Genomic DNA, 22116 nt, shown 5'->3' with positions numbered 1-22116 from the left:
AAAAGACATACATAATAGCACATCACCCTCATCTGGAGGCTGCTAGTGGCTTCCCAGCACACTTAGAGTAAAATCTAAAGACTTTACGTAACTTGAAAGGTGCTATGATTTCCCCTTTCACTGACCTCCTCTTTCAGCACTCCCTAAGTTCCAGAGCCATCTCCTTCTTGCTGTTCTCAAAGATCAAGCTATTGACGGGCTCTCAGGCTTTTATTTTTTATTTCTTTTTCCTTGCAGTGTTTTCTATCATCATACGATTTACTCTTTCCTATTACTTCAACCTCTGCTCAGATTTTACTTCCTTACTTCTTCAGAGATCTTCCTTGATTGTACTATAAAAAGCACTTCAATATAAGCACTTCGTATAAACACTTCAATATAATTTTCTTACTCTATTTTGCTTTATTTTTTTTCATAGCATGTTTGCTCTCTGAAATTATTTATAAGTCTATACTTGTTTACTGAATATTTCCCAGCTGTAATGTAAGCACCATAAAGATGTGGCCTTTTGTATTTTCATTGCTTTAATTCCCCTCATTTAGAACAAGGACTGAGACTCAGTCATAGGTTGTTAATATACCAGCAGTGATTGTTGGCAAACATAAAAGCTCCTTCCCGTTAGCCACAAAATTGTAAAATAATTATGAATAATCTTAACAAACAATCTGGAGGACATGGATGGAGAAAATCATGAGACTTTACTTACAGGCTTAACAGGAACAAAAAAAAGAGCTGAATAAAAAGGAAAGCCATACCATACTCACTTGACTGGAGAACTTAATGTAAGGATGCTTGTTTTCCTTAAATCTTGAGTTTTAGACCTGTTTCTAACAAAGATCTCTATGTTCTTCCTCCCAAAACTTGAGAAGCTTGGATGAATATACCTGGAATTTTTTTTTTTTCTTCACTTTTCCAGTGAGTATTTATTCTTAGTTAAGCCATGATTCAGGATCCCAGGGTGAGGATCACCCTAGGTGCCCCTTCATTGCCTTGAGAAGGGGGGAGGACAGAAGAGGTGAGGAGGAGCCAGTTCAGATCTTCCCAGGAAACGTTCCTTCTGCCTGGCTATCGTCCGAGGCTGACAGCCAGGATGTAGGGTGGAGGGACCGATAATCATTCACACAAGGGGACATCACCCCCTTTAGCAGGCATTGCCTTCTCATAGCTATGGAAGTTCAGTTCTGCCAGCAGTTCCTGGTCTGGTTGTGGTTGGAGAAGCGGCTGTTAAAAGGAGCAGGCTGGTAGTTTTTTATTTTGATTTTGATGTTTTCTGCCATAGTGCTGGCTCCTAAAGATACCCCTGACGCCACTATGGATCCTCACCAAAGACGCCAGTCAAGTTTTTAAAATGGAAAAGTTTTTAAAAAAGGTGAAGAGGGAGTTTATCTACCAGATCAAAAAACATGCAGAACTGTTACAATTAACTGTAGGTGGTACTAGCTTGGAAGTTGGCTAATGAAACAAAATAGAAGTTAGATTTTTTTTTTAAGGATTATATGGAATTTTAGTATATATGATTTTAGTATTTAGTAAATAGATAAAAGTGAGAAAAGAATGTAAGTTAACCTTTCCATTATAAGTAGATGACAGGATTATAAATGCTGTAGAGCATTTGTAAAACTGTGATACCCTGTAGATATATTTGAGGTGTGTGGAGCTCTTACAGTTTGGGATTTAATTAACTATGCCTTTAGGTCATCTTCTGTTTCATAAACTATTTCCCTCACTCCTGACAACTTTAATTTTTTGATCTGATAGTAGTCAAATGAACTTAATAGAATTTTTTATAAGCTATCATTTACTAGACTGTGAATGAGACTGAAATTCATTAAGCATATATGTTTTGCTGCTTTGTGAAACCTATTGCCGTTCTTTTTTAAAATTTATATATTTGGCTGTTTTGAGTCTTGGTTGTAGCACACAGGCTCAGTTGCCCTGTGGCATGTGGAATTTTCCCAGACCAAGGATTGAACCCATGTCTGCTGCATTGGCAGGAGAATTCTTAACCACTGGACCACCAGGGAAATTCGTACTTATCTTTTTGAATCAGTGCTTTTGTTTTCTTCCAGTAAATACCCAGGAGTAGAATTGCTGGATTGTTATGATAGTTTTATTTTTAATTTTTTGAGGAATCTCCATATTGTTTTCCATACCAGTTTCCCATTAAATAGCTGGTCTTTTTGTCTTCCTGATTGTTTCCTGTGCAAAAGCTTTTTAGTTTGATGCAGTCCCAATTATTTATTTTGTTCCCTTGCCTGAGGAGATATATCTAAAACAATATTACCAGGACTGTTGTTAAATAGTGTACTGCCTATATTTTATTCTAGAAGTTTTATGGTTTCAGGTTTTATATTTAAGTCTTTAATGTATTTTGAACTTATTTTTGTGCATGCTGTGAGAAAGTAGTTCAGTTTGTTTCTTTTGCATGTAACTTTGTAGTTTCCCAGTGCCATTTATTGAAGAGGCTGTGTTTTCTCCACTGTGTATTCTTGACTCCTTTGCCATAGATTAATTGCCTGTAAAAATAGATTAGTTTTGGCACACTTCATTCTGTTTCATTGATCTATAGGTCTGTGCTTGCTTGTGCCAGTGCCATACTGTTTTCATCCCTGTAGCTTTGTAGTGTAGTTTGAAATCAGCTCATGTGGTACCTTCAGCTTTGTCCTCCTTTCTCAAGATTGTTTTGGCTATTTGGATTTTTTTGTGTTTCCATACAAATTTTAGAATTATTTGTTCTAGTTCTGTGAAGTTTGCCATTGATATTTTGATAGAGACTAGCATGAATCCCTAGATTGCCTTGGATAGTACAACATTAGTTCGTCTAGTCCATGAGCATGGTATATCTTTCCATCTGTTTGGTTTGTCTTCAGTTTCTTTCACCAGTTTTCCAAATACAGATCTTACATTTCCTTAGTTGGATTTATTCCTAGATATTTGTTTTTGATGCAACTGTAAATATGTTCGTAATTTCTCTTTCTGATCGTTAGTTATTAATGTATAGAAATGCAACAGTTTCTGTATATTCATTCTGTATTCTGCAGTTTTGCCAAACTTGTTGAGTCCTCGTTGCTTTTTTATTTGGCTGTGCGGGGTCTTTGTTGCTTTGCGGGCTTTTCTCTAGTTGTGGAGAGTGGGGGCTCCTCTTCATTGCAGCGTGTGGGCTTCTCATTGCAGTGGCTTCTCTTGCTGCAGAGCAAGGATTGTAGGGTCCTTGGGCCTCAATAGTTGCTGCATGTGGGCTCAGTAGTTGTCATTCCTGGATTCTAGACCACAGGCTTAATAGTTGTGGCAAATGAGTTTAGTTGTCCCAAAGCATGTGGGATCTCTTTGGACCAGGGTGTGAACCCAGGACTCCTGTACTGGTGGGTGAATTCTTTACCACTGAGCAACCAGGGAAGTGCCCCTCCCCCCCCAACCCCTGCCCCGTCCCTTTGCTTTTTTCTTTTAGCCACACTGTGTGGCTTGTGGGATCTTAGTTCCCCAACCAGGGAAACTGTTGAACCCATGTCCTCAGCCGTGAAAGGGTGGAGTTCTAACCACTGGACCACCAGGGAGTCCCTCTTTAGGATTTTCTATGTATAGTAGCATGTCTTCTGCAAACAGTGAGTTTTATTTCTTCCTTTCGAAATTGGATTTCCCTTCTGTTTCTCTGATTTGCTATGGCTGGAACTTTCAATACTGTGTTTAATAAAAATGGTAAGAGGTGGATATCCTTGTCTTTTTCCTGATCTTAGAGGAAGTGCTTTCAGCTTTTCACTATTGAGTATGATTTGTTAATGTGGTGTATTACGTTGATTGGTTTGTGTATCTTGAACCATCCTTGCATCCCAGGAATAAATCCCACTTGATTATGAGGTATGATCCATTTAATGTATTGTTGAATTTGTTTTGCTAATATTTTGTTGAGGATTTTTACATCTGTGTTTATCAGTGATACTGGCTGCCCTGTATTTGTGTGTGTGTGTGATACTTTCTGGTTTTGGTGTGGGGTGATTCTGGCCTCGTAGAACGAGTTTGGAAGTGCTTGTTCTTCTGCAGTTCTTTGGAATAGTTTGAGAAGGTGAATTTGTCCATTTCTTCTAGGTTGTCCATTTTATTGTCATATGATTGTTCATAGTAATCTCTCACGATAATTTGTATTTCTGTGGTGTGGGTTGTAATGTCTTCCTTTCATTTTCAGTGTTATTTATTTGGGCCCTTTTTTTTTTCATGATGTGTCTGGCTAAATGTTTATCATCAGTTCTGGTTATCTTTTCAAAGAATCAGTTCTTAGTTTCACTGATCTTTTCTATTTTTTTAATAGCCTCTATTTCATTTCTTCTCTGATCTTTATAATTTCTTTTCTTCTGCTAACTTTGGGTTTGATTGCTCTTCTTTTTCTCATTCCTTTATTTATTTTTCTTTTTTCTTTTCTTGATTCCTTTAGCTATAAGTTTAGGTTATTTACTTGAGATTTTTCTTGTTTTCTGAGGTAGGTTTGTGTCTCTGTAAGCTTCCTTCTTAGAACTGCTTTTCCTACATTATCATAGATTTTATGATTGCTACATTTTAGTTTCTTCTTTCTGACATGATATGTATTTTTTGTTTTCTGTATCCCTTAACAACTTCCTGCAGATGTAGATGATTTTACTACATTGGTCATTTAACCTTCCTACTAGCTTTGTAAGTAGTTGATTTATTACCTTTATATTTGCCTTTATCAATGAGATTTTTCCTTTTGTAACATTTATTTTTCTAGTTGTAACCTTTTATTTTCCACATTAAAGAAGTCTCTTTAACATTTCTTGTAAAAATACTGGGTCTTGAGCCCTTGGTGAAAGTAGCTGGGTCCTGAGGCAGATGGGGTGGGTGTCTTAAGCCGGCTGGGCCACAGGTTGGTAGGGCCTGGGTAGCCGCATGGCTTGAGGTGTCCCAGTACTGGCACTGACAGACTGGTGAGCTGGGACAGGTCCCAGTGCTAATAAGTTAGGAGATTCCAAAATGACATTTGCCAGCCCCAGTGTGTTCGTGGTGTATGAGCTCCCCAAATGGTTGCTGCAAGTATCTGTCCACAGGGTAAGCTCCAGTTGCCTTCTGCTGTTCCAGAGATTCTCCAAGATTAGCAGGTGGGTCTAACCCTGGTTTCTTTCAAATTACTGCTTATGCTCTGGTTCTCAGTGTGTGAGATTTTGAGTGTACCCTTTTAAGAGTTGAGTCTTTATTTCCTAGAGTTCTTTGACTTTGCTGAAAGTAAGCCCCACTGGCCCTCACAGCCAAACATTGTAGGAGCTCATCTTCCTGGTTGCAGTCTCTGGGCTGGGGAGCCTGATGTGGGGCACCCTGGGGAGTTACTTCTGCATTTGTAATTATCCTGTTTGTGGTTCCCACCTGGAGGTGTGGTTCTCTACCATATCCTGTCTCTACCCCTCTTATTTGTTTCGTTGTTACTTTGTATTTTCAGTTGTAGAACATCTTTTCTGCTAGTTTTCAGGTCTTACTAATGTTACTCTGTAAATAGTTCTAATTTTGGTGTGCCCTTGGGAGGAGGTGGGGTCCCTTGGTGGTTCAACTGGTAAAGAATACGCCTGCAATGTGGGAAACCAGGGTTTGATCCCTGGGTTGGCAAGATCTCTTGGAGAAGGGAATACCCACTCCAGTATTCTGGCCTGGAGAATTCCATGGACTGTATATCCATGGGGTCCTAAAGAGTCGGACATGACTCTGAAGCTTTCACTTTAACTTCACTTGAGAGCAGGTAAGCTCAAGGTCTTTCTATTCTGCCATCTTGACCACTTTTTTATCCAGTCGTTTTAGCATCCATTTGGTAATTCTTACTTGAATCTGAATACTGTGATGCTTGTAAAATGGCTTTTAATCATTTCTTATGTGTTTATTACATTGTATTCTGTTGAAGAGTCTTCCTTTGCTTCTTTCACTTTTATTCATTTATTTTATAATATCAGCAGTGTGGACTTGGGGCCTAAAGAAAAGTCAGTGTTTTATTAGTCCATTACCGTCACTCATTTTGATGCTAAATTTGTTCCCAATGGAAGACTCTTCAAGCAGTTTCAGTCCCCTTTTGATAGAACCCCCCCATTAGTCTTTGACCAGGGCTTTTTTCCCTCCATTGTATAAAATGTTCTAGGTGTATCCTGTGTTAGGGTTTTTTTTTTTAATATAATTTTTAAATTGTGTGTTTTTTTTTTTTTTTTAATAACAATTCCTGCCTTGGAATTGGCCATTTCTCCAAGAAGCTCTAGTATCTCTTGACTGGAAATGTCTCAAAGAAACAAAGATTTAGGTGCTGGGCTTGTTTGTTGCTGGTGGAATGACATAGCTTCTGCATTTTTTTTTTTTTTTTAATAGCAGAGAGGAGGAGGAGATACACTGACTCACACATACGTATTTTAAGTTTTATTGAGCTGTAATTTATACACCACACAGTTCATCTGTTTAAAATATATAATTTACTGATTTTTAGTGTAGTCACAGATTGCTCAACTACCCCACAAACAATTTTAGAACATTTTTATTCCCTCAAAGAAGCCGTCTACCCACAATCAGTCATTCCCTATGCCCCTCACCCTCGGGCCTAGCAGCCAACCACTTCTTCTGTGGATCTGCCTGTCATGCATCGTATCAGTGGAGTCTGACTATCAGTCTTTTGTGAATGACGTCTTCCACTTGGCATGTTTTCAGGGTTCATCCATGTCGTGGCATGTATTAGTGCTTAATTTCTTTTTATTGCTGAACAGTAGTTCAGTGTATGAATCTACTACATTTTATTTATCTCTTTATCAGTTGATGGACATTTGGACTGTGACCATTCAATAGATGTTCACACACATGTATTGAAATATTTTTATTTTTGAATTATTTTAGGTTTACAGAAAGGTTGAAAAAATAGCACAGAGAATTCCTGTATTTTTCTGTGGCTGACATATATTACCACTGTACATTTTTCAAAACTAAGGCATCAATACTGTTACATTGTTGTTAACTGAAATCCAAATTTTATTTTAGTTTGACTGATTTTTACATTAATAAAAGATTTCTGTGATCCAGTTCAAGGGGCACATGCCTTCACTGTATATATATTTTAAAATTGTGAGTTTGTACTGATACCTCTTAATTCCATTCTCAATAGAGATTCTTACTTGTCTTATCCCATCCCTTAGTTATATCTCCCTTTTCTCATAGCAAAAACTCTGGCTTCCAACAATTATGCAATCGTAGAGTACATATTGAATAACTTGAGAATTGCTACAAACATACCAGTATAAAAAAAAACAAGCCTTCTAAGTAAAGGTTAAGATTTATTTTCAGTTCTTCATGTTAAATTGTCCAAAATTTACTTGGATTAGTTTTCCTTTTTCATTCTCTTCTATGTGATTACATTATCAGTTTGATATACAGTTAGGTTCATTGGCTCACATAAATTTCATGATGAAGTTGGATATCTAACCAGGTCAGTATTTTTAAATGAAATTTAGAAATTGTTCTTTTATAGATATTTAATCTTAGAGTGAATATAGCCTGCTTATGCATTTTATTTGTATAGTGTTTAAGGATTTTTAATTAGTGGCTGATGTTAAAGCTTGGTGGTTTAAATAAAAATTTGTATTATTCCAGTGCTCAGCTCTGTGCAGTCAGGGTAAAGTTGGAAAGGAACTATATGGGCTCTCTACAGCCCAGGCAGTCACACTTGGCGTGGGAGGTAGATGACACATGGTTTATGGAGGTGTGTGGTGATGGGATTCTGAATTACTTCTGTTTTCTCTTGAAAAAAGACAAGAAGGATTTTACCAAGTCCGTTTGGCAGTAGTTGGATGACTTTGACCAGTAGAGGCTGCCTGTGTTCTCTCTTTAGTTCTGACAGCTTATATCTTCTGTGACTCCTTTAAAGCATTTCTGTTTTCTGCCTTTCTTTATATCCCTTCTTCCTTACAAAACTGTCAGTTGCAGGTGCAACTATGGGGAATTATATTGCTTTGTTTTCTTAAAAAGAAGCAGACTTTATCTGAAATGAGTTAATTTTTTGATTTTGTAATTCCATGATTCAGCCAGCATAACTGATGTTGATAATACTTTTTATATGGAATCACTAAGGCCTTAATTATAGCAGATAACTTTGGTAATACTTTAGTTTCATTGTGGTTTAAACAGTGTTCGTTTTTCATTCTCTATGGTTTGGAATACCAGGGAACAGATATTTTTGAACCTTTAAAAAATCTTTTTATTTCAGTGACAGGAATTTTGTAAACACATTTAGCCTTGTAAATCTAACCAGTCCATCCTAAAGGAGATCAGTCCTGAGTGTTCATTGGAAGGACTGATGCTAAAGCTGAAACTCCAATACTTTGGCCACCTCATGAGAAGAGTTGACTCATTGGAAAAGACTCTGATGCTGGGAGGGATTGGGGGCAGGAGGAGAAGGGGACGACAGAGGATGAGATGGCTGGATGGCATCACTGACTCAATGGACGTGAGTTTGAGTGAACTCCGGGAATTGGTGATGGACAGGGAGGCCTGGCGTGCTGTGGTATTCATGGGGTCACAAAGAGTTCGACACCACTGAGCGACTGAACTGAACTGAACTGAATATTCTGTTGATATTAAGAATATTTATTTATTAAAATGTATGTCATTCTAAATAGTAAGGTGAAATGAAATTGATTCTGAAAAGGTATCTTGCCTATAGTTGGAAAATGAAGTCTAATTATTTAACTGTATAAGTTTTAATAAATATTTTAATACTTTTCAAAAGTTTTTGTTAATACAGACTAAGTTTTACCAGAGATAAAGCATATCATTTCATAATGATAAAGGGGTCTGTTCATCAAAAGGACATAGTAATTCTAGATAAGTATGTCTGCAGAGCTTTAAATTACATGAAGCAAAAACTGATAGAACTGAAAGGAGAGACATCAATAGATGTATAATTATAGTCAGAGATTTCAATAACACCGTGTTAATAATTAAACAAGTAGGCAGGAAATTAGCAAAGATATATAGATTTGAATAACACTAATAACCTTCTTGGCCTTTCTCCAGCAAAAACAGAACATACATTCCACTAAAATGTACATTGTATTTATCAAAGAGACTATATTCTTAGCTGTAAAACTAATCTCAATAGAAATAAAAGACGGCAAGTCGTATGTAGTATATCCTCCAAGCATAGTATATTTAAGTTAGAAATCAGTAACCGAAAGATTCTTGGAAAATATCCAGGTACAAAATTTGGAAACTGAAAAGCATACTGTATGTAGCCCATTGGTCAAAGAAAATAAGAAAGAAATTTTAAAATACGTTGAACTGAATAAGAAGAAGACATAACTGAGTTCGTGAGATGCCACAAAGACAATATTGGAGAGGAACATTTTCGCTCTGAATTCATTTTAGAAAAGAAAGATCTCAGTGACCTCAGCTCTGACCTTAAGAAACTAGACATAGAGCAAATTAAAGTCTACGCAAACAGAGGAAAGAACGTTATAAAGTTCGAAATAGAAATCAATGAAATAGACAAGCAAGAAAGAGAAAAACCAGAGACACTGAAAGCTGGTTCTTAGAGAAGATCAATAAAATAGACAATTTTCTAGCCAGACTGACCAGGATAAAAAGAAGGCACAGACGTGATTGATATCATAAATGAGAAATGTGGCATCACTACATATTCTACAGATAGTAAGAGAATAAGGGGATATTATGAAAAACTTTATGCAAGTAAATTACACAACTTAGATGAAATGGATAAATTCCTGGCCATATGCCCTCTCCCAGTTCTTCATTTATTCATTTATTTATTTTAATTTTTGGCTGCATTGGGTCTTGCTTGCGGCCTGATGGTTTCGTTGCTCTGCTGTCCCACGGCTTGTGGGATCCTAGTCCCCAGACCAGGAATTGAACCTGCATCCCCTGCATTGGAAGGAAAATTCTTAACCACTGGACCACTGGGAAGTCCCCCCAGTTCTTATGTTAAAATGTAACCCCCAATGTGATGGTATATGGAAGTAGGGCTTTGGGAGGTGTTTTGGTCATGTGGATGCAACCCTCATCAGTGGTTTTAGTGTCTTTTTCAAAGTGACTCCAAGAAGACCCTTTGCTCCTTTCCACCCTGAGAGGTTACAGTGAAAAGACAGCCTTCAGTGACCTAGGAAGCCAGCCATTACTAGACACTGAATCTGCCAGTGATCTTAAATTTCCCACCTTCAAGAAATAAATTTTTGTTGTTTATAAGTCACCCAACCTATGATATTCTGGTATAGCAGCCTGAATGGACGAAGATTTGATACAAAGTGTGAAACTACAAACTGTGAAAGTTTACTCAAGAAGAAATAGGTAACCTGAATTGCCCTACATATTAAAAGAAATGAATTTATAGTTTACAATATACTCTCAAAGTAAACTCTAGACCTGGATGATGGAAAAACTTAACAACAATTCTATACAAATTCTTGAAAACTGAAAGAGAAAGTTTTCTCAAGTCATTCTGTGAGACTATCACATTCAGTTCAGTTCAGTTGCTCAGTCGTGTCCAATTCTTTGTGACCCCATGGACTTCAGCTCACCAGGCCTCCCTGTCCATCACCAACTCTTGGAGTTTACCCAAACTCATGTCCATCGAGTCGGTGATGCCATCCAGCCATCTCATCCTCTGTTGTCCCCTTCTCCTCTTGCCCTCAATCTTTCCCAGCAGCAGGGTCTTTTCAAATGAGTCAACTCTTTGCATCAGGTGGCGAAAGCATTGGAGTTTCAGCTTCAACCTCAGTACTGTCACATTACCTTGATATCAAAATCAGTTAAAGACAGTATAAGGCCGGGGGGGCGGGGGGAAGAACTATAGACTGGTATCCCTCGTTAACAGATGTAAAATTTCAAACAAAATTTTAGCAAGTAGAATCCAATAATACATGAAAAGGGTAATATAGAGATGGAGAATAAGCACATGAAAAGGTGGTCAACATCACCAGTTATTAGAAAGATGCAAATTACATCTATAGCTAAGTATGACTACAGGCATAATAGAATGTAGTCTAAATTAAAAAGACTGACCTTCTAGAGTGTTGGAAAGGATGTGGAACTACTGGAACTCTCAAATACTAATGACAGGAATGTAAAATGATACAGTCATTCTAGAAAACTATTTGGCACTTTTTAAGAATTGCATATAACTACTAGGTGATCTATTCATTCCATCTTAAAATTTGACTAAGATAAATGAAAGCATATGTCCGTTAGGCTTGTACATGGATTTTCATGTTAGCTTTCTTTATATAAATAATAGCTGCAAGCTGAAAATAACCCATATGTTTTTTAATGTAGATGAATGGATAAGCGTCTTGTGGTATATTCAGACATGGAATTGTTGTTAATTGTTTTAGTTGCTAAGTCGTATCTGACTCTTTTCCACCCCACAGACTGTAGCCTGCCAGAGGAATACTGCTCAGCAATAAAAAGGAATGAACTGTTGATTTAAACAATAACGTGGATGAATCTCAGAATAATTATATAAATGCATGAAAGAAGCCAGACCAAAAAAGAATACACTGTGTAGTTTGATGTATATCAATTCTAGAAACTAATCTATAATAACACAAAGCAGGTCACTCATTGCCTGGGAAGGGAGGGATGATGAAGGGGTACAAGAGTATTTTGGACGTTGACGAATGTATTCTCTATCTTGATTGTGATATCATTTCATGGGTGTATACATTTGTGAAAACTTAGCGAATTTTACACTTTAAATATGTACATTTTATTGTATGTAAATTATACCTTAATAAAGTGTTTTGAAGAAGCACATAAAATCCATAGAAATATTTAAGATCTCAGATACTTTATTTTTAGTGTTACTGAGTTTAAAAATAATAGAAATCTTGACTCAGCATTTATATTCTCTAGATTTCTACCATGTATTACCTAAGTGTCTTTTAATATGTATTTTATATAATTTTGTCTTCCTTGGTTATTTTTTTTATGATGTATCTGGTATTTATATATTAAATAGTTAATGACCCCTAATAACTTCAGATATGTAGTTTGACACCACCCTTATGGCAGAAGGTGAAGAGGAACTAAAATGCCTCTTGATGAAAGTGAAAGAGGAGAGTGAAAAAGTTGGCTTAAAGCTCAACATTCAGAAAACGAAGATCATGGCATCTGGTCCCATCACTTCATGGGAAATAGATGGGGAAACAGTGGAAACAGTGTCAGACTTTTTTGGGGGCTCCAAAATCACTGCAGATGGTGATTGCAGCCATGACATTAAAAGACGCTTACTCCTTGGAAGAAAAGTTATGACCAACCTAGATAGCATATTAAGAAGCAGAGACATTACTTTGCCAACAAAGGTCTGCCTAGTCAAGGCTATAGTTTTTCCAGTGGTCATGTATGAATGTGAGAGTTGGACTGTGAAGAAGGCTGAGCACCGAAGAATTGATGCTTTTGAACTGTGGTGTTGGAGAATACTCTTGAGAGTCCCTTGGACTGCAAGGAGATCCAACCAGTCCATACTAAAGGAGGTCAGTCCTGGGTGTTCATTGAAAGGACTGATGCTAAAGCTGAAACTTCAGTACTTTGGCCACCTCATGCAGAGTTGACTCATTGGAAAAGACTGATGCTGGGAGGGATGAGGGGCAGGAGAAGAAGGGGACGACAGGATGAGATGGCTGGATGGCATCACCGACATGGACATGAGTTTGAGTGAACTCCGGGAGTTGGTGATAGACAGGGAGGCCTGGCATGCTGCGGTTTATAGGGTCTTAAAGAGTCGGACATGACTGAGCAACTGAACTGAACTGAACTGAAACATACTTAGTTTTGACCCTTAAACACTCTTAGTTTACCCAGTGTTTACTCAAAGTGTTTTACCTATAGGGGCATATTCCTGATTGGGTTAAGAGACTGGCTTAATTATTTTTATTGCTTTTTGTTGTTGTTTAGTTGCTAAGTCCTGTCCAACTCTTTATGACTTCATGGCTCCTCTGTCCATGAGATTTCCCAGGCAAAAACTCTGGAGTAGGTTGCCATTTCCTTTTCCAGGGAATCTTCCCCACGCAGGGATTGAACCCGTGTCTCTTGCTTTGCAGGCGGTTCTTTACCACTGAGCCACCAGGGAAGCCCAATTATATTTATTACTAGTATCTTTATTTTTTTTTTGTTAGACCTTGAATAATTCGTGGTGAACTCAGTTCATTTGTTTAAATGTAAAGTTTAGCTCTAAGAATTCTGTAACTTAGAATGATTTTTTTAAAAATAGTATGCATTTTGTTCGTGTGTGTGTGTGTGTGTGCATTTTGTTCATTTGTGTGTGCGTGCATTTTGTTCATACATGTGTGTATGCATTTTGCTAAAAGGAAAGCACCATGGCCCACTTCCAATAGTTTGATTATCCTTAACAGGACCTTAGGCATATGATAGAATCATAGTTGTCTTACAAATGAATTTGTGCTGTAAACTTCTACTTTATAGGAGGTAAAAACTGATTAAATGCTATATAACAAGCTTCTACAGAATGACAACAGTTTGACTGTAAATCCCACTGGGAAGCGGCTGGTTAATTATTGTTAACTCAGGAGTATTTTAATTTAGTGAGTTAGGGTAAGACATTTCATTTAATCGATGTATTTTTTTTTCTCTTTCTCTCTCTCTCTTCCAGGAAACCTAGTAGCAGCCATGATAGAAAACAAAGGGCCAAGAGTGGTGGACTACTTTGTTGTGGCAGGTCTCACTGATACATCTACTCTTCTGGATCAAGAAATAAATCGTTTAGATACTAAGTCAACTGGACCTAAAGCTCCAATTATAGACATTGCAGTTATTAACAAATCAGCTGGGGAAACAGTACCTGAAGGTTACACCTGTGTTGAAGCCACTCCATCAGGTCTCCAGGCAAACTTGAACTATGGAAGTCTGAAAAGCCCAGAACTGTTTCTCTGTTACAAGAGAGGGAGAGAGAAACCACCCCTTACTGACATTGGGTATGGTGACTTTCTTTTGCTGTAGTGAAGGGAATAAAATTTATTTAAGGTGCACAGGAATAGAAATTTTAAAATCCTTGATGGTTCTGTTATTATTTGTTACTTCAAAATCAAGTGTAGTAAGATATGTATCTCTCTCCATTCTTACTGAATTTCTCTGCATTGTACTGAGTCATTAGATTATTTCCTTTCAAAAGAATATTGAAATGAAGGCATTAGAGCCTGAAATGTGATTTCGTTTGTACTTATCAGGTCAAGTTTATTAAACATAAAAGAACAAAAAGCTGTAATGAAAGTATATTTTTAAGGAGCTAGTTAGGTTATGTGATGAAGGTTTGTGAAGCCCTGAACTCATTTAACAAAAGCAGGCAGCAGCAGCTAGGATTTAGATCATAATTGTGTTGACCCTGTAGATCTGTTTCCAGAAAGTTGATATCTAACCAATACTAAGTCATCTTAATCCATGACCATGAAATGGCGTTTTATTTATTGTTGTTGTTGATTATTGCTGAGTCATGTCCAATTCTTTGTGAACCCATGGACTGTAGCCTGCTAGGCTTCTCTGTCCCTGCTATTTCCCAGGTATACTAGAGTGGGTTGCCAGTTCTTACTCCAGGGGCTCATCCCAACCCAGGGATTGAACCTGGATTTCCTGTATTACAGGCTCTGTACCGCTGAGCCATCAGGGAAAGCCGTTTCTATTTATTAGCTCATCTGTAATTTCTTTAAACAGTGTTTTATAGTTTCAGTCGAGGAATTTTTAAAGGGAAAATTTTGAGGAGAATTATGAAAGTAAGTTTTGTGAAAACATCTGAATATTAGAAAAACTTCTTAGAAAAACTTCTAAGAATTGACCTGAGGATGGTTGGAGTAGTGCCTCTCTTTTGTTTCTTGTTTCTTAAACAATAAAAACAAAAACAAATTGTTTGATCCTATTTACACTTCTTAAATTGTATTCTGTTAAAAAATAGTAGCTAAGAGATTTATAATTCCCAAAGTAATACTTAGTTTTGGTTTGTAATTAAGTTATGGGAAACAACAGGGGAGACCAAAAAATATATATATATTTTGTTATCAAGGAGAAAAAAGTAGTGTTAACCTGACATAAGTTTACATGTCAGTCTTTTTTCTTCCCTTCCATACAGAGTTTTATATGATGGGAAAGAAAGGCTTATTCCAGGATGTGAAGTGATCCAAGCCACACCCTATGGTCGCTGTGCCAATGTCAACAATAGTTCAACTACTTCACAAAGAATCTTTATCACTTATCGGAGGGCTCCTTTAATCCGGCCCCAGAATTCTTTGGCTGTAACTGACATCTGTGTTATTGTAACCAGTAAGGGAGAAACCCCTCCCCATACTTTCTGCAAAGTTGATAAAAACTTAAATTGCGGAATGGTAAGAATAAAGTTTCATTTCTGAAATTTCATATGAAAATTAAGAAAAATTTTTTGGATTCCTCTTTATCATTTGGCTTAATATTTACTCTCAGTTTATATTTTCATGATTTAAAAAAAAAACTAGCCTTCTAATTTTCATGGTTCATTGTAACTTAAAAAATCCTTAGCTATCTGATGTTTTAGAATAATTTCATCCAGAAAATAGATATTTAAAGTAAGGGATTTTTTTGTTCTTGGTATGTGCTAATACATCGCACTAAGGTACAGATTTTACTAGCTTTGGGGTTTCAGTGTTGTTTTCAAGGACAACTTCAGGGAGACTGGGTTGAGATACTGCTTATATTTATTTAATTATCTTAGATATTGTAGTTTTCATGCTTATTTTAAAAGGGTTGTAGTGAAAAAGAAAAATATAACATATGCATTAGATTTATAGTTTTTTATGACCCTAAAGTTATGTTTATTTTGACTTGTGTTTATGTTGAGTTACGTTTATTTTGAAAAATATTTTAAATCAAACTGAAAGCCTGAATGATATAGTCAGAGCTGACTGATGCACCCAAGGCTGTTAGTCAAGACCAGTTTGACTTTGAAGATAATGACTTCATAGCATCTAGTGGTCCCAGTCTTCCCTAGTTTGGGCTCAGCATCCACTCCATTTTGTGCTATTTCTTTCAAATAGAGTCAGCCTCTGTATGATTACAGAGTTCTAAACTTTTTGAAACAAACCTCACATCAGTTTAATTTTTGTGGCAATGTTTTTTTATTACTCCTTTTCTTTTAGTGTTTTCAGTTTCATGCTTTGTTACATTGTATATTATACAGTCTGTTTGATAAACATGTTTTAAATAGACTTCCCTGAAGAAATAATCAAAATCTTTAGAAGACATTCGACAAAATCAATTGATTTTCACTGTTTTAACTTTTTAAAACCTAATTTATATTTTACAGTGGGGTTCCAGTGTGTTTCTGTGTTATAAGAAGTCTGTGCCTGCTTCTAATGCTATAGCATATAAAGCTGGTAAGTAAATTTGAAAAAAAAAAAAAAGGTTTCTATAACTATAGGAATTGTTATACACTAATATTTGGTTAGAAGAGACAGTGTTTGCTCCCTTATACAGTTTGTGGAATTGATGTATTCATAAATTGAGTTAATTATAACTTTAGCATGTAAAGACATAAGTTTTCTTAAATTCATACTACAGGATATATTAATATTACCCCTTACCAACAAAAATACACTGTTAATTGAACAGAAAATTTTATTCCAAACAAGCGTTTGTGGAAGAAACATTCGAACTGTTAGTCTACACTAATAGATTTAATAGTTGAGTGGAAAATGCTTACTCTCTGACCTTTTTATATTTTGACAATCAGAAAGGTGTCAAACTGCATCTTTACTTCTTATATATCTCCTTCTCTTATCTCTGTGTGTCTGATTTGAAACCACATGTTACTTGCCATGAGAGGTGGACTTGCTTCCTTTTTCCCTTGTTGCAAAGAATCAGCTATATGGAAGAGAGGAGGGCCTGAGAACCTTTTCTGCCATGAAGTGTTTGAGAAATCTATCGTCACATTCTTACTGCACAGTAAAGTGTCAAGGGCTGTAAAGATTTAAGTGTGACCTCTTCATCCCACCGGTATGGTGGGATAAAAAGTGAAAATACAGGTATGCTTCAGCTGTAAATAGAAGAGATACTGGAATACTTCTTGGTGAAAAGAAGCAGTGTCATTACTTTTTGTCATGCACAATTTTTGGAATAAGTTTTACTTCAGGGAAGTCAGGCAGATCCATATATGAGAACTCTTAATTGTCCTCATAAAGACATCCATATTAATGAATCAAACCATTTAATTTATAACATGAAAATAAAGGCAGCAATGACAGTTATAAATTTCAATATCACTTTAAAATGTAATACTGTTAATATTGCTGTAGTGTGTTGATTATATGTGATTTCCTTAAAAAATTTTTTTTTGACGTGTGTCACTTAAACTTACAGAATTAACTTATAGAAACAAGTTTTGTGAAACTGTTCAGGCGTTTGATGTAAGACATACATATTAGAATAAAGAGTTTTGGAGACTGAATTTGGGCTTAAAAATTCAGCTACTGATTTTCAAATGTTTAACCTAGAAGTGTCTGCATATTAGAGATATTAGAGACACCACGTAGCTGTTTTATTCTGAGGAGGCTTTGTTAGGCTTCTCAGAGTACCCCCTTCCTCCTGCTTTCTTGATCTCTCATACTTTGTACTTAGTCACAAGAGTTTCTATCTCATTTACTTTTCATCTTGCATTCATTTTACACTGCTGCTCTCTCAAAATAAGTTTAGGGGCTAAGATAATTTCTGCTGCCTTGGCAATACTGTCCCTTCCCTGAGTTTATTATTATTTTTTTTTATAGGAGGCTAACTGAAATAGTTGGTAAATTTCCCTGAATGTTTCCTGCATTCTCTAAGACGTTGGCAGTATACAGGAAAAATAAATTAATGGTTCTGTTAAATAGAGTTTTAACTAGTATATTTAATACATTTAGTGTTATAGTGAACTCTAAGTCCATGAGTGAAAATAAATGTTAAATTTGTTATTCTCATTTCTGATATGGCAAGAGAAAAGTTGATCTTGAAATTTCACACATAAATATTTCACATATAAAATTTGCTATTAAAATCATAACTATTTTAAAATAACTATTTAAAAGTAAAAAAAAAAAAATTGTCAAGTTGCCTGGTAGTCCAGTGGTTAGGATTGTGCACTTGCACTGCTGTGGGCCTGGGTTCATTCCCTGATCCGGGAACTAAGATCCCACAAGTTGTGCAGTGCAGCCAAAGAATGAAAAATAAAAAGAAAAAATAAGGAGTCAATGGATAAATAATCATTATCTTCTTTCTCCAAAAGGTTTAATTTTTAGATATCCAGAAGAGGACTATGAGTCGTTTCCACTCTCAGAATGTGTCCCTCTCTTCTGCCTTCCGATGGGAGCTACTATTGAATGTTGGGATCCCCAAAGCAAATACCCGCTTCCAGTTTTCTCAACTTTTGTTCTCACAGCTTCTTCTGCTGAAAAGGTATATGTTTTCCTTTTATTAAACCAATTTTGCCCATGTTTTTAATTCACAGACTGTTTAATATGAGATATCTTATTTGAATGTTAGGATCCTATTCAGACACGATACATTTTTAATTTAAATTTTGTACTATAATGCCCAAAGTGAGAAGTCAACATGAAGATTGGAATCAGGATACTAATACCACTCGATTGTTCTTAGGAGCAAATATAAAGTCTCTGGAGAGATACAGCCAAAACACAGGAATCAAGATGAGATTCTAGTAAAAGATAGAAGACATAAGTACCATAGGAAGAATCAATAAGATACAGACCTGGATTATACCTTTAAGATATTGAAAGGATAGAATGATAATATCAAAGATATTATAAATGGAATATATAGTTGAAATATTCAAGACCTAAGAGAGAAGCTCAACACATCAAAAAAAGAACAGGATATTTTGAAAAATGAGTAGACAGGTTGGAAAAAGAAGTGTCTAGAAATGCAAAATCGGAGAAGGCGATGGCATCCCACTCCAGTACTCTTGCCTGGAAAATCCCATGGATGGAGGAGCCTGGTGGGCTGCAGTCCATGGGGTCGCCAAGAGTCGGACACCACTGAACGACTTCCCTTTCACTTTTCACTTTCATGCATTTGAGAAGGAAATGGCAACCCACTCCAGTGTTCTTGCCTGGAGAACCCCAGGGATGGGGGAGCCTGGTGGGCTGCCGTCTATGGGGTTACATAGAGTCAGACACGACTGAAGTGACTTAGCAGCAGCAGCAGAAATGCAAAATATGATCCTTAAAACGAAAAATTTAATCAGTGGCTTAAACAGCAGGTAAGTCATGCATGAAGGAAGAATTAATGAAGTGGAAAATAAGTTACCTCCAATGTGGCACAGGAAAACATAAAAGGAGTTTTAAAGTGTAGAGAATAGAATAAAAAAGACCAATAGATACTTAATAATCCAGAAGGAGAGATTAGAAAGAGGAGAGGCAGCATTTTAAGAGCTAGTGGTTGATTGAGAGTTTTCCAGGGTTGATGAAAAATTGAGTTTTCAGGTTAAAGGTGTACTCTGAATCTTAAGGAGGAAAAAAAAAAAATATATATATATATATATGTAGAACCACTTACTTTCATGTTATAGTAAAACCATGGAATACCAAAGACAAAAACCATCCAGAAAGGAAAGACATAGCACTAGCCATGAAAGAAAAGGTGAATAATAGGACCTTGTTGAAGTTAAGGACACCTGTTCGTTCAAAGGTACCATTAAGAAGGTGAAAATGGGAAAAAAAAGGGTGGAAAAGAAGGTCATGTGATACAGTATGTCTTCCACAAGGGTCTTGTATTCAGAATATTTAAAGAACTTCTATGTTGTCAACAGTATAAGAGATAACTCTGTGGCCCAACAGTTATACACCTGAGCATATCCCAGGAGAAATGAGTGTATATATTCTCCAAAGCACATGTATATTTGTAGATTCCAAAAACTCAAAACATGTATAAATAGTAATAATGACAAAAATAATCATTTAAAATAAAAAAGAAATGGCAAAAAAATTAGGAAATAAAAAGTAAATAAAACTACAGATCTAGTGGAAATTTAAAACTTGAAACCTTTCATAGGATATTTGATAGAATACTCAATTTTATTGAAAAGTGTAACTGACAGAGGCTGACTTTTGTGAAGCAAACACAAATGCATCTGTGTCCATGAGCAGCCTTCATGCTTTCAACCACTGTAAGATGGTAGCTAGGGTTAAGTGTCCAGCACAGTGTCTGGAACATAGTAAAATACTCAGTGAATGAAGGCCAATACTGCATTGACTGGATTGCTTACAAGTAAGCTAACTTTGTAGCTTAATAATCATTTATAGTTTATTACTTTGAAAGCAGCAAATAAAAATGAACCTTTAAAGATCTTCAAACAGTTGAGTTACCAAATATACCTTGACTAGTAGAGAACAACAGAGCCTCTTTGAGATACTTTCGTCATATTGCTTGTTAAAAACCCTTGAGATGCCTTTGAAATAATTGTATCCGAGAGTGTTGTTTGTATCTGTAAATTAAAGAGTAAATATGATGTAATTCACAGAGACATAAATATGACATATACACATGTATATACATACACACACACATATATATAGTGTTAGAAGATTTATAAAAGTGTCATTTATCTATTTTCAGTTACAAGACTTAATAAAAGTATCACTTATCATTTTCAGAACTTTTTCATCACTTGAAACAGAAGCTTCTTCTAATCCTACCATATGTCCCTCTTTTCTACTATCTGTCTCTACCAGTTTGTCTATTCTAGGTAGCATATATAAATGGAATCATATAATATTTGTCTTCCTGTGTCTAGCTTGTTTCACTTAGTATAATGTTGTCAAGGTTTGTCTATGTTGCAATATTTTTCAAAATTTGATTCCTTGTTAGGGAGGATTAATACATATGAGTATATGACATTATTCAAATAGGTGTATCTTTCCTTTTCCCCTTTGCTTACCTTCTTTTCATGAATATATACAGTCAGCCCACTGTATCTATGGATGCCAAACCTGTGGATCTGGAGGGCTGATTGTACTACTCATACATTTTGTATAAGGAACTCGAGCATTCATGGATCTTGGTATCCTCTAGGTACCACCCCTGGAGGTAACCACCCTTAAATATTGAAGGATGACTATACTACGTTTTGTATATCTGTTCATTTGTTGGTGGACATTTGGGTTGTTTCCATTTTTTTTGGTTATTGTGAATAATGCTGCTGTGAACATTGGTGTACAAATATTTGAGTCCCTGCTTTCTATTGTTTTGAGTATATACGTAGGTGAATCATGGTAATTGTTTAACTTTTGGAGGAGCTGCCAACTGTTTTCCACCATAGCTGCAACCATTTTATATTCCCATCAGCAGTGCTTGAGATTTTTTTCTTTCATTTATCTGTCATATGTACTCTAAGCAAACATTTCTTTTGAAATCGAGAAAGAGAGAAATTAAGTTTTAAAAAACACTCAAATTTTACCATGAAATTGTTTTACTCTGTAGGTATATGGAGCTGCAATCCAGTTTTATGAGCCTTACTCTCGAGAACTTCTAACAGAAAAACAGCTTATGCAGCTGGGCCTGTTGACACCTGTGGAGAGAAAAATGGTCTCTAAATCCATCAATTCAAACAAATGCATTTGTTTACTCTCGCACTGGCCTTTTTTTGAAGCTTTTAGAAAATTTCTCATGTTTATCTACAAACTTTCTGTGTCTGGACCACATCCTCTTCCCATTGAGAAGTATGTATAATGATTTGAAGGGTGTCTGATGGAAAAATTGGATGTATATATGTACATTTCATTGTTCACCTAACTTTGCATAGAGTTGAAAGGGAAGGAGAATCACAGTCATCCTACTTTTTACTTGCTCGCTTCTTCACAGAATCCCTGACTTCAAATTTAAAACTGAGGAGTGGTGGTGAGAACGATCACATAAAAATGTGAGAATTCTTTTGAGAATTCAGCTAAGGAAGAAAGATACACGTTGCACTGTGTGTGTTCTTCCTGCTCATTCTCGAATAACCAAGAGAAAAATAGCTGTTGATGCACATATACCCCAACCAATCCAAATGACCATTTTAAGTTAAAACATCTCTAAACTGATGTAGAAATTAAGGGTGAGGTAATTGAGACTTCCCTGGTG

General features: G+C 36.2%; 1 protein-coding gene and 1 pseudogene across 3 annotated transcripts in view; one reads left to right on the top strand and one right to left on the bottom strand.

Annotated features, from left to right (window-relative positions):
• Positions 1–22116, top strand: part of DENND4C (DENN domain containing 4C) — a 110503-nt gene that overhangs the window by 17426 nt on the left and 70961 nt on the right. For 2 of the 3 annotated variants that reach the window (XM_040238396.1, XM_040238395.1), the window contains exons 2-6: positions 13640–13961; positions 15107–15359; positions 16313–16382; positions 18263–18432; positions 21475–21713. In XM_040238396.1, coding sequence (XP_040094330.1) covers positions 13657–13961; positions 15107–15359; positions 16313–16382; positions 18263–18432; positions 21475–21713 — 1037 coding nt within the window. In that variant the 5' untranslated portion in view covers positions 13640–13656. Of the gene's footprint in view, positions 1–13639; positions 13962–15106; positions 15360–15568; positions 17031–18262; positions 18433–21474; positions 21714–22116 lie in introns of those variants that run through there. The other variant, XM_040238397.1, reaches the window with a different exon arrangement.
• On the bottom strand, positions 904–1277 carry LOC120862439 (annotated as a pseudogene).

This window comes from Oryx dammah, unplaced genomic scaffold (assembly GCF_014754425.2).
Source record: "Oryx dammah isolate SB20612 unplaced genomic scaffold, SCBI_Odam_1.1 HiC_scaffold_1, whole genome shotgun sequence".
Classification (NCBI taxonomy): domain Eukaryota; kingdom Metazoa; phylum Chordata; class Mammalia; order Artiodactyla; family Bovidae; genus Oryx; species Oryx dammah.
This window is presented reverse-complemented; position numbering and strand designations above follow the sequence as displayed.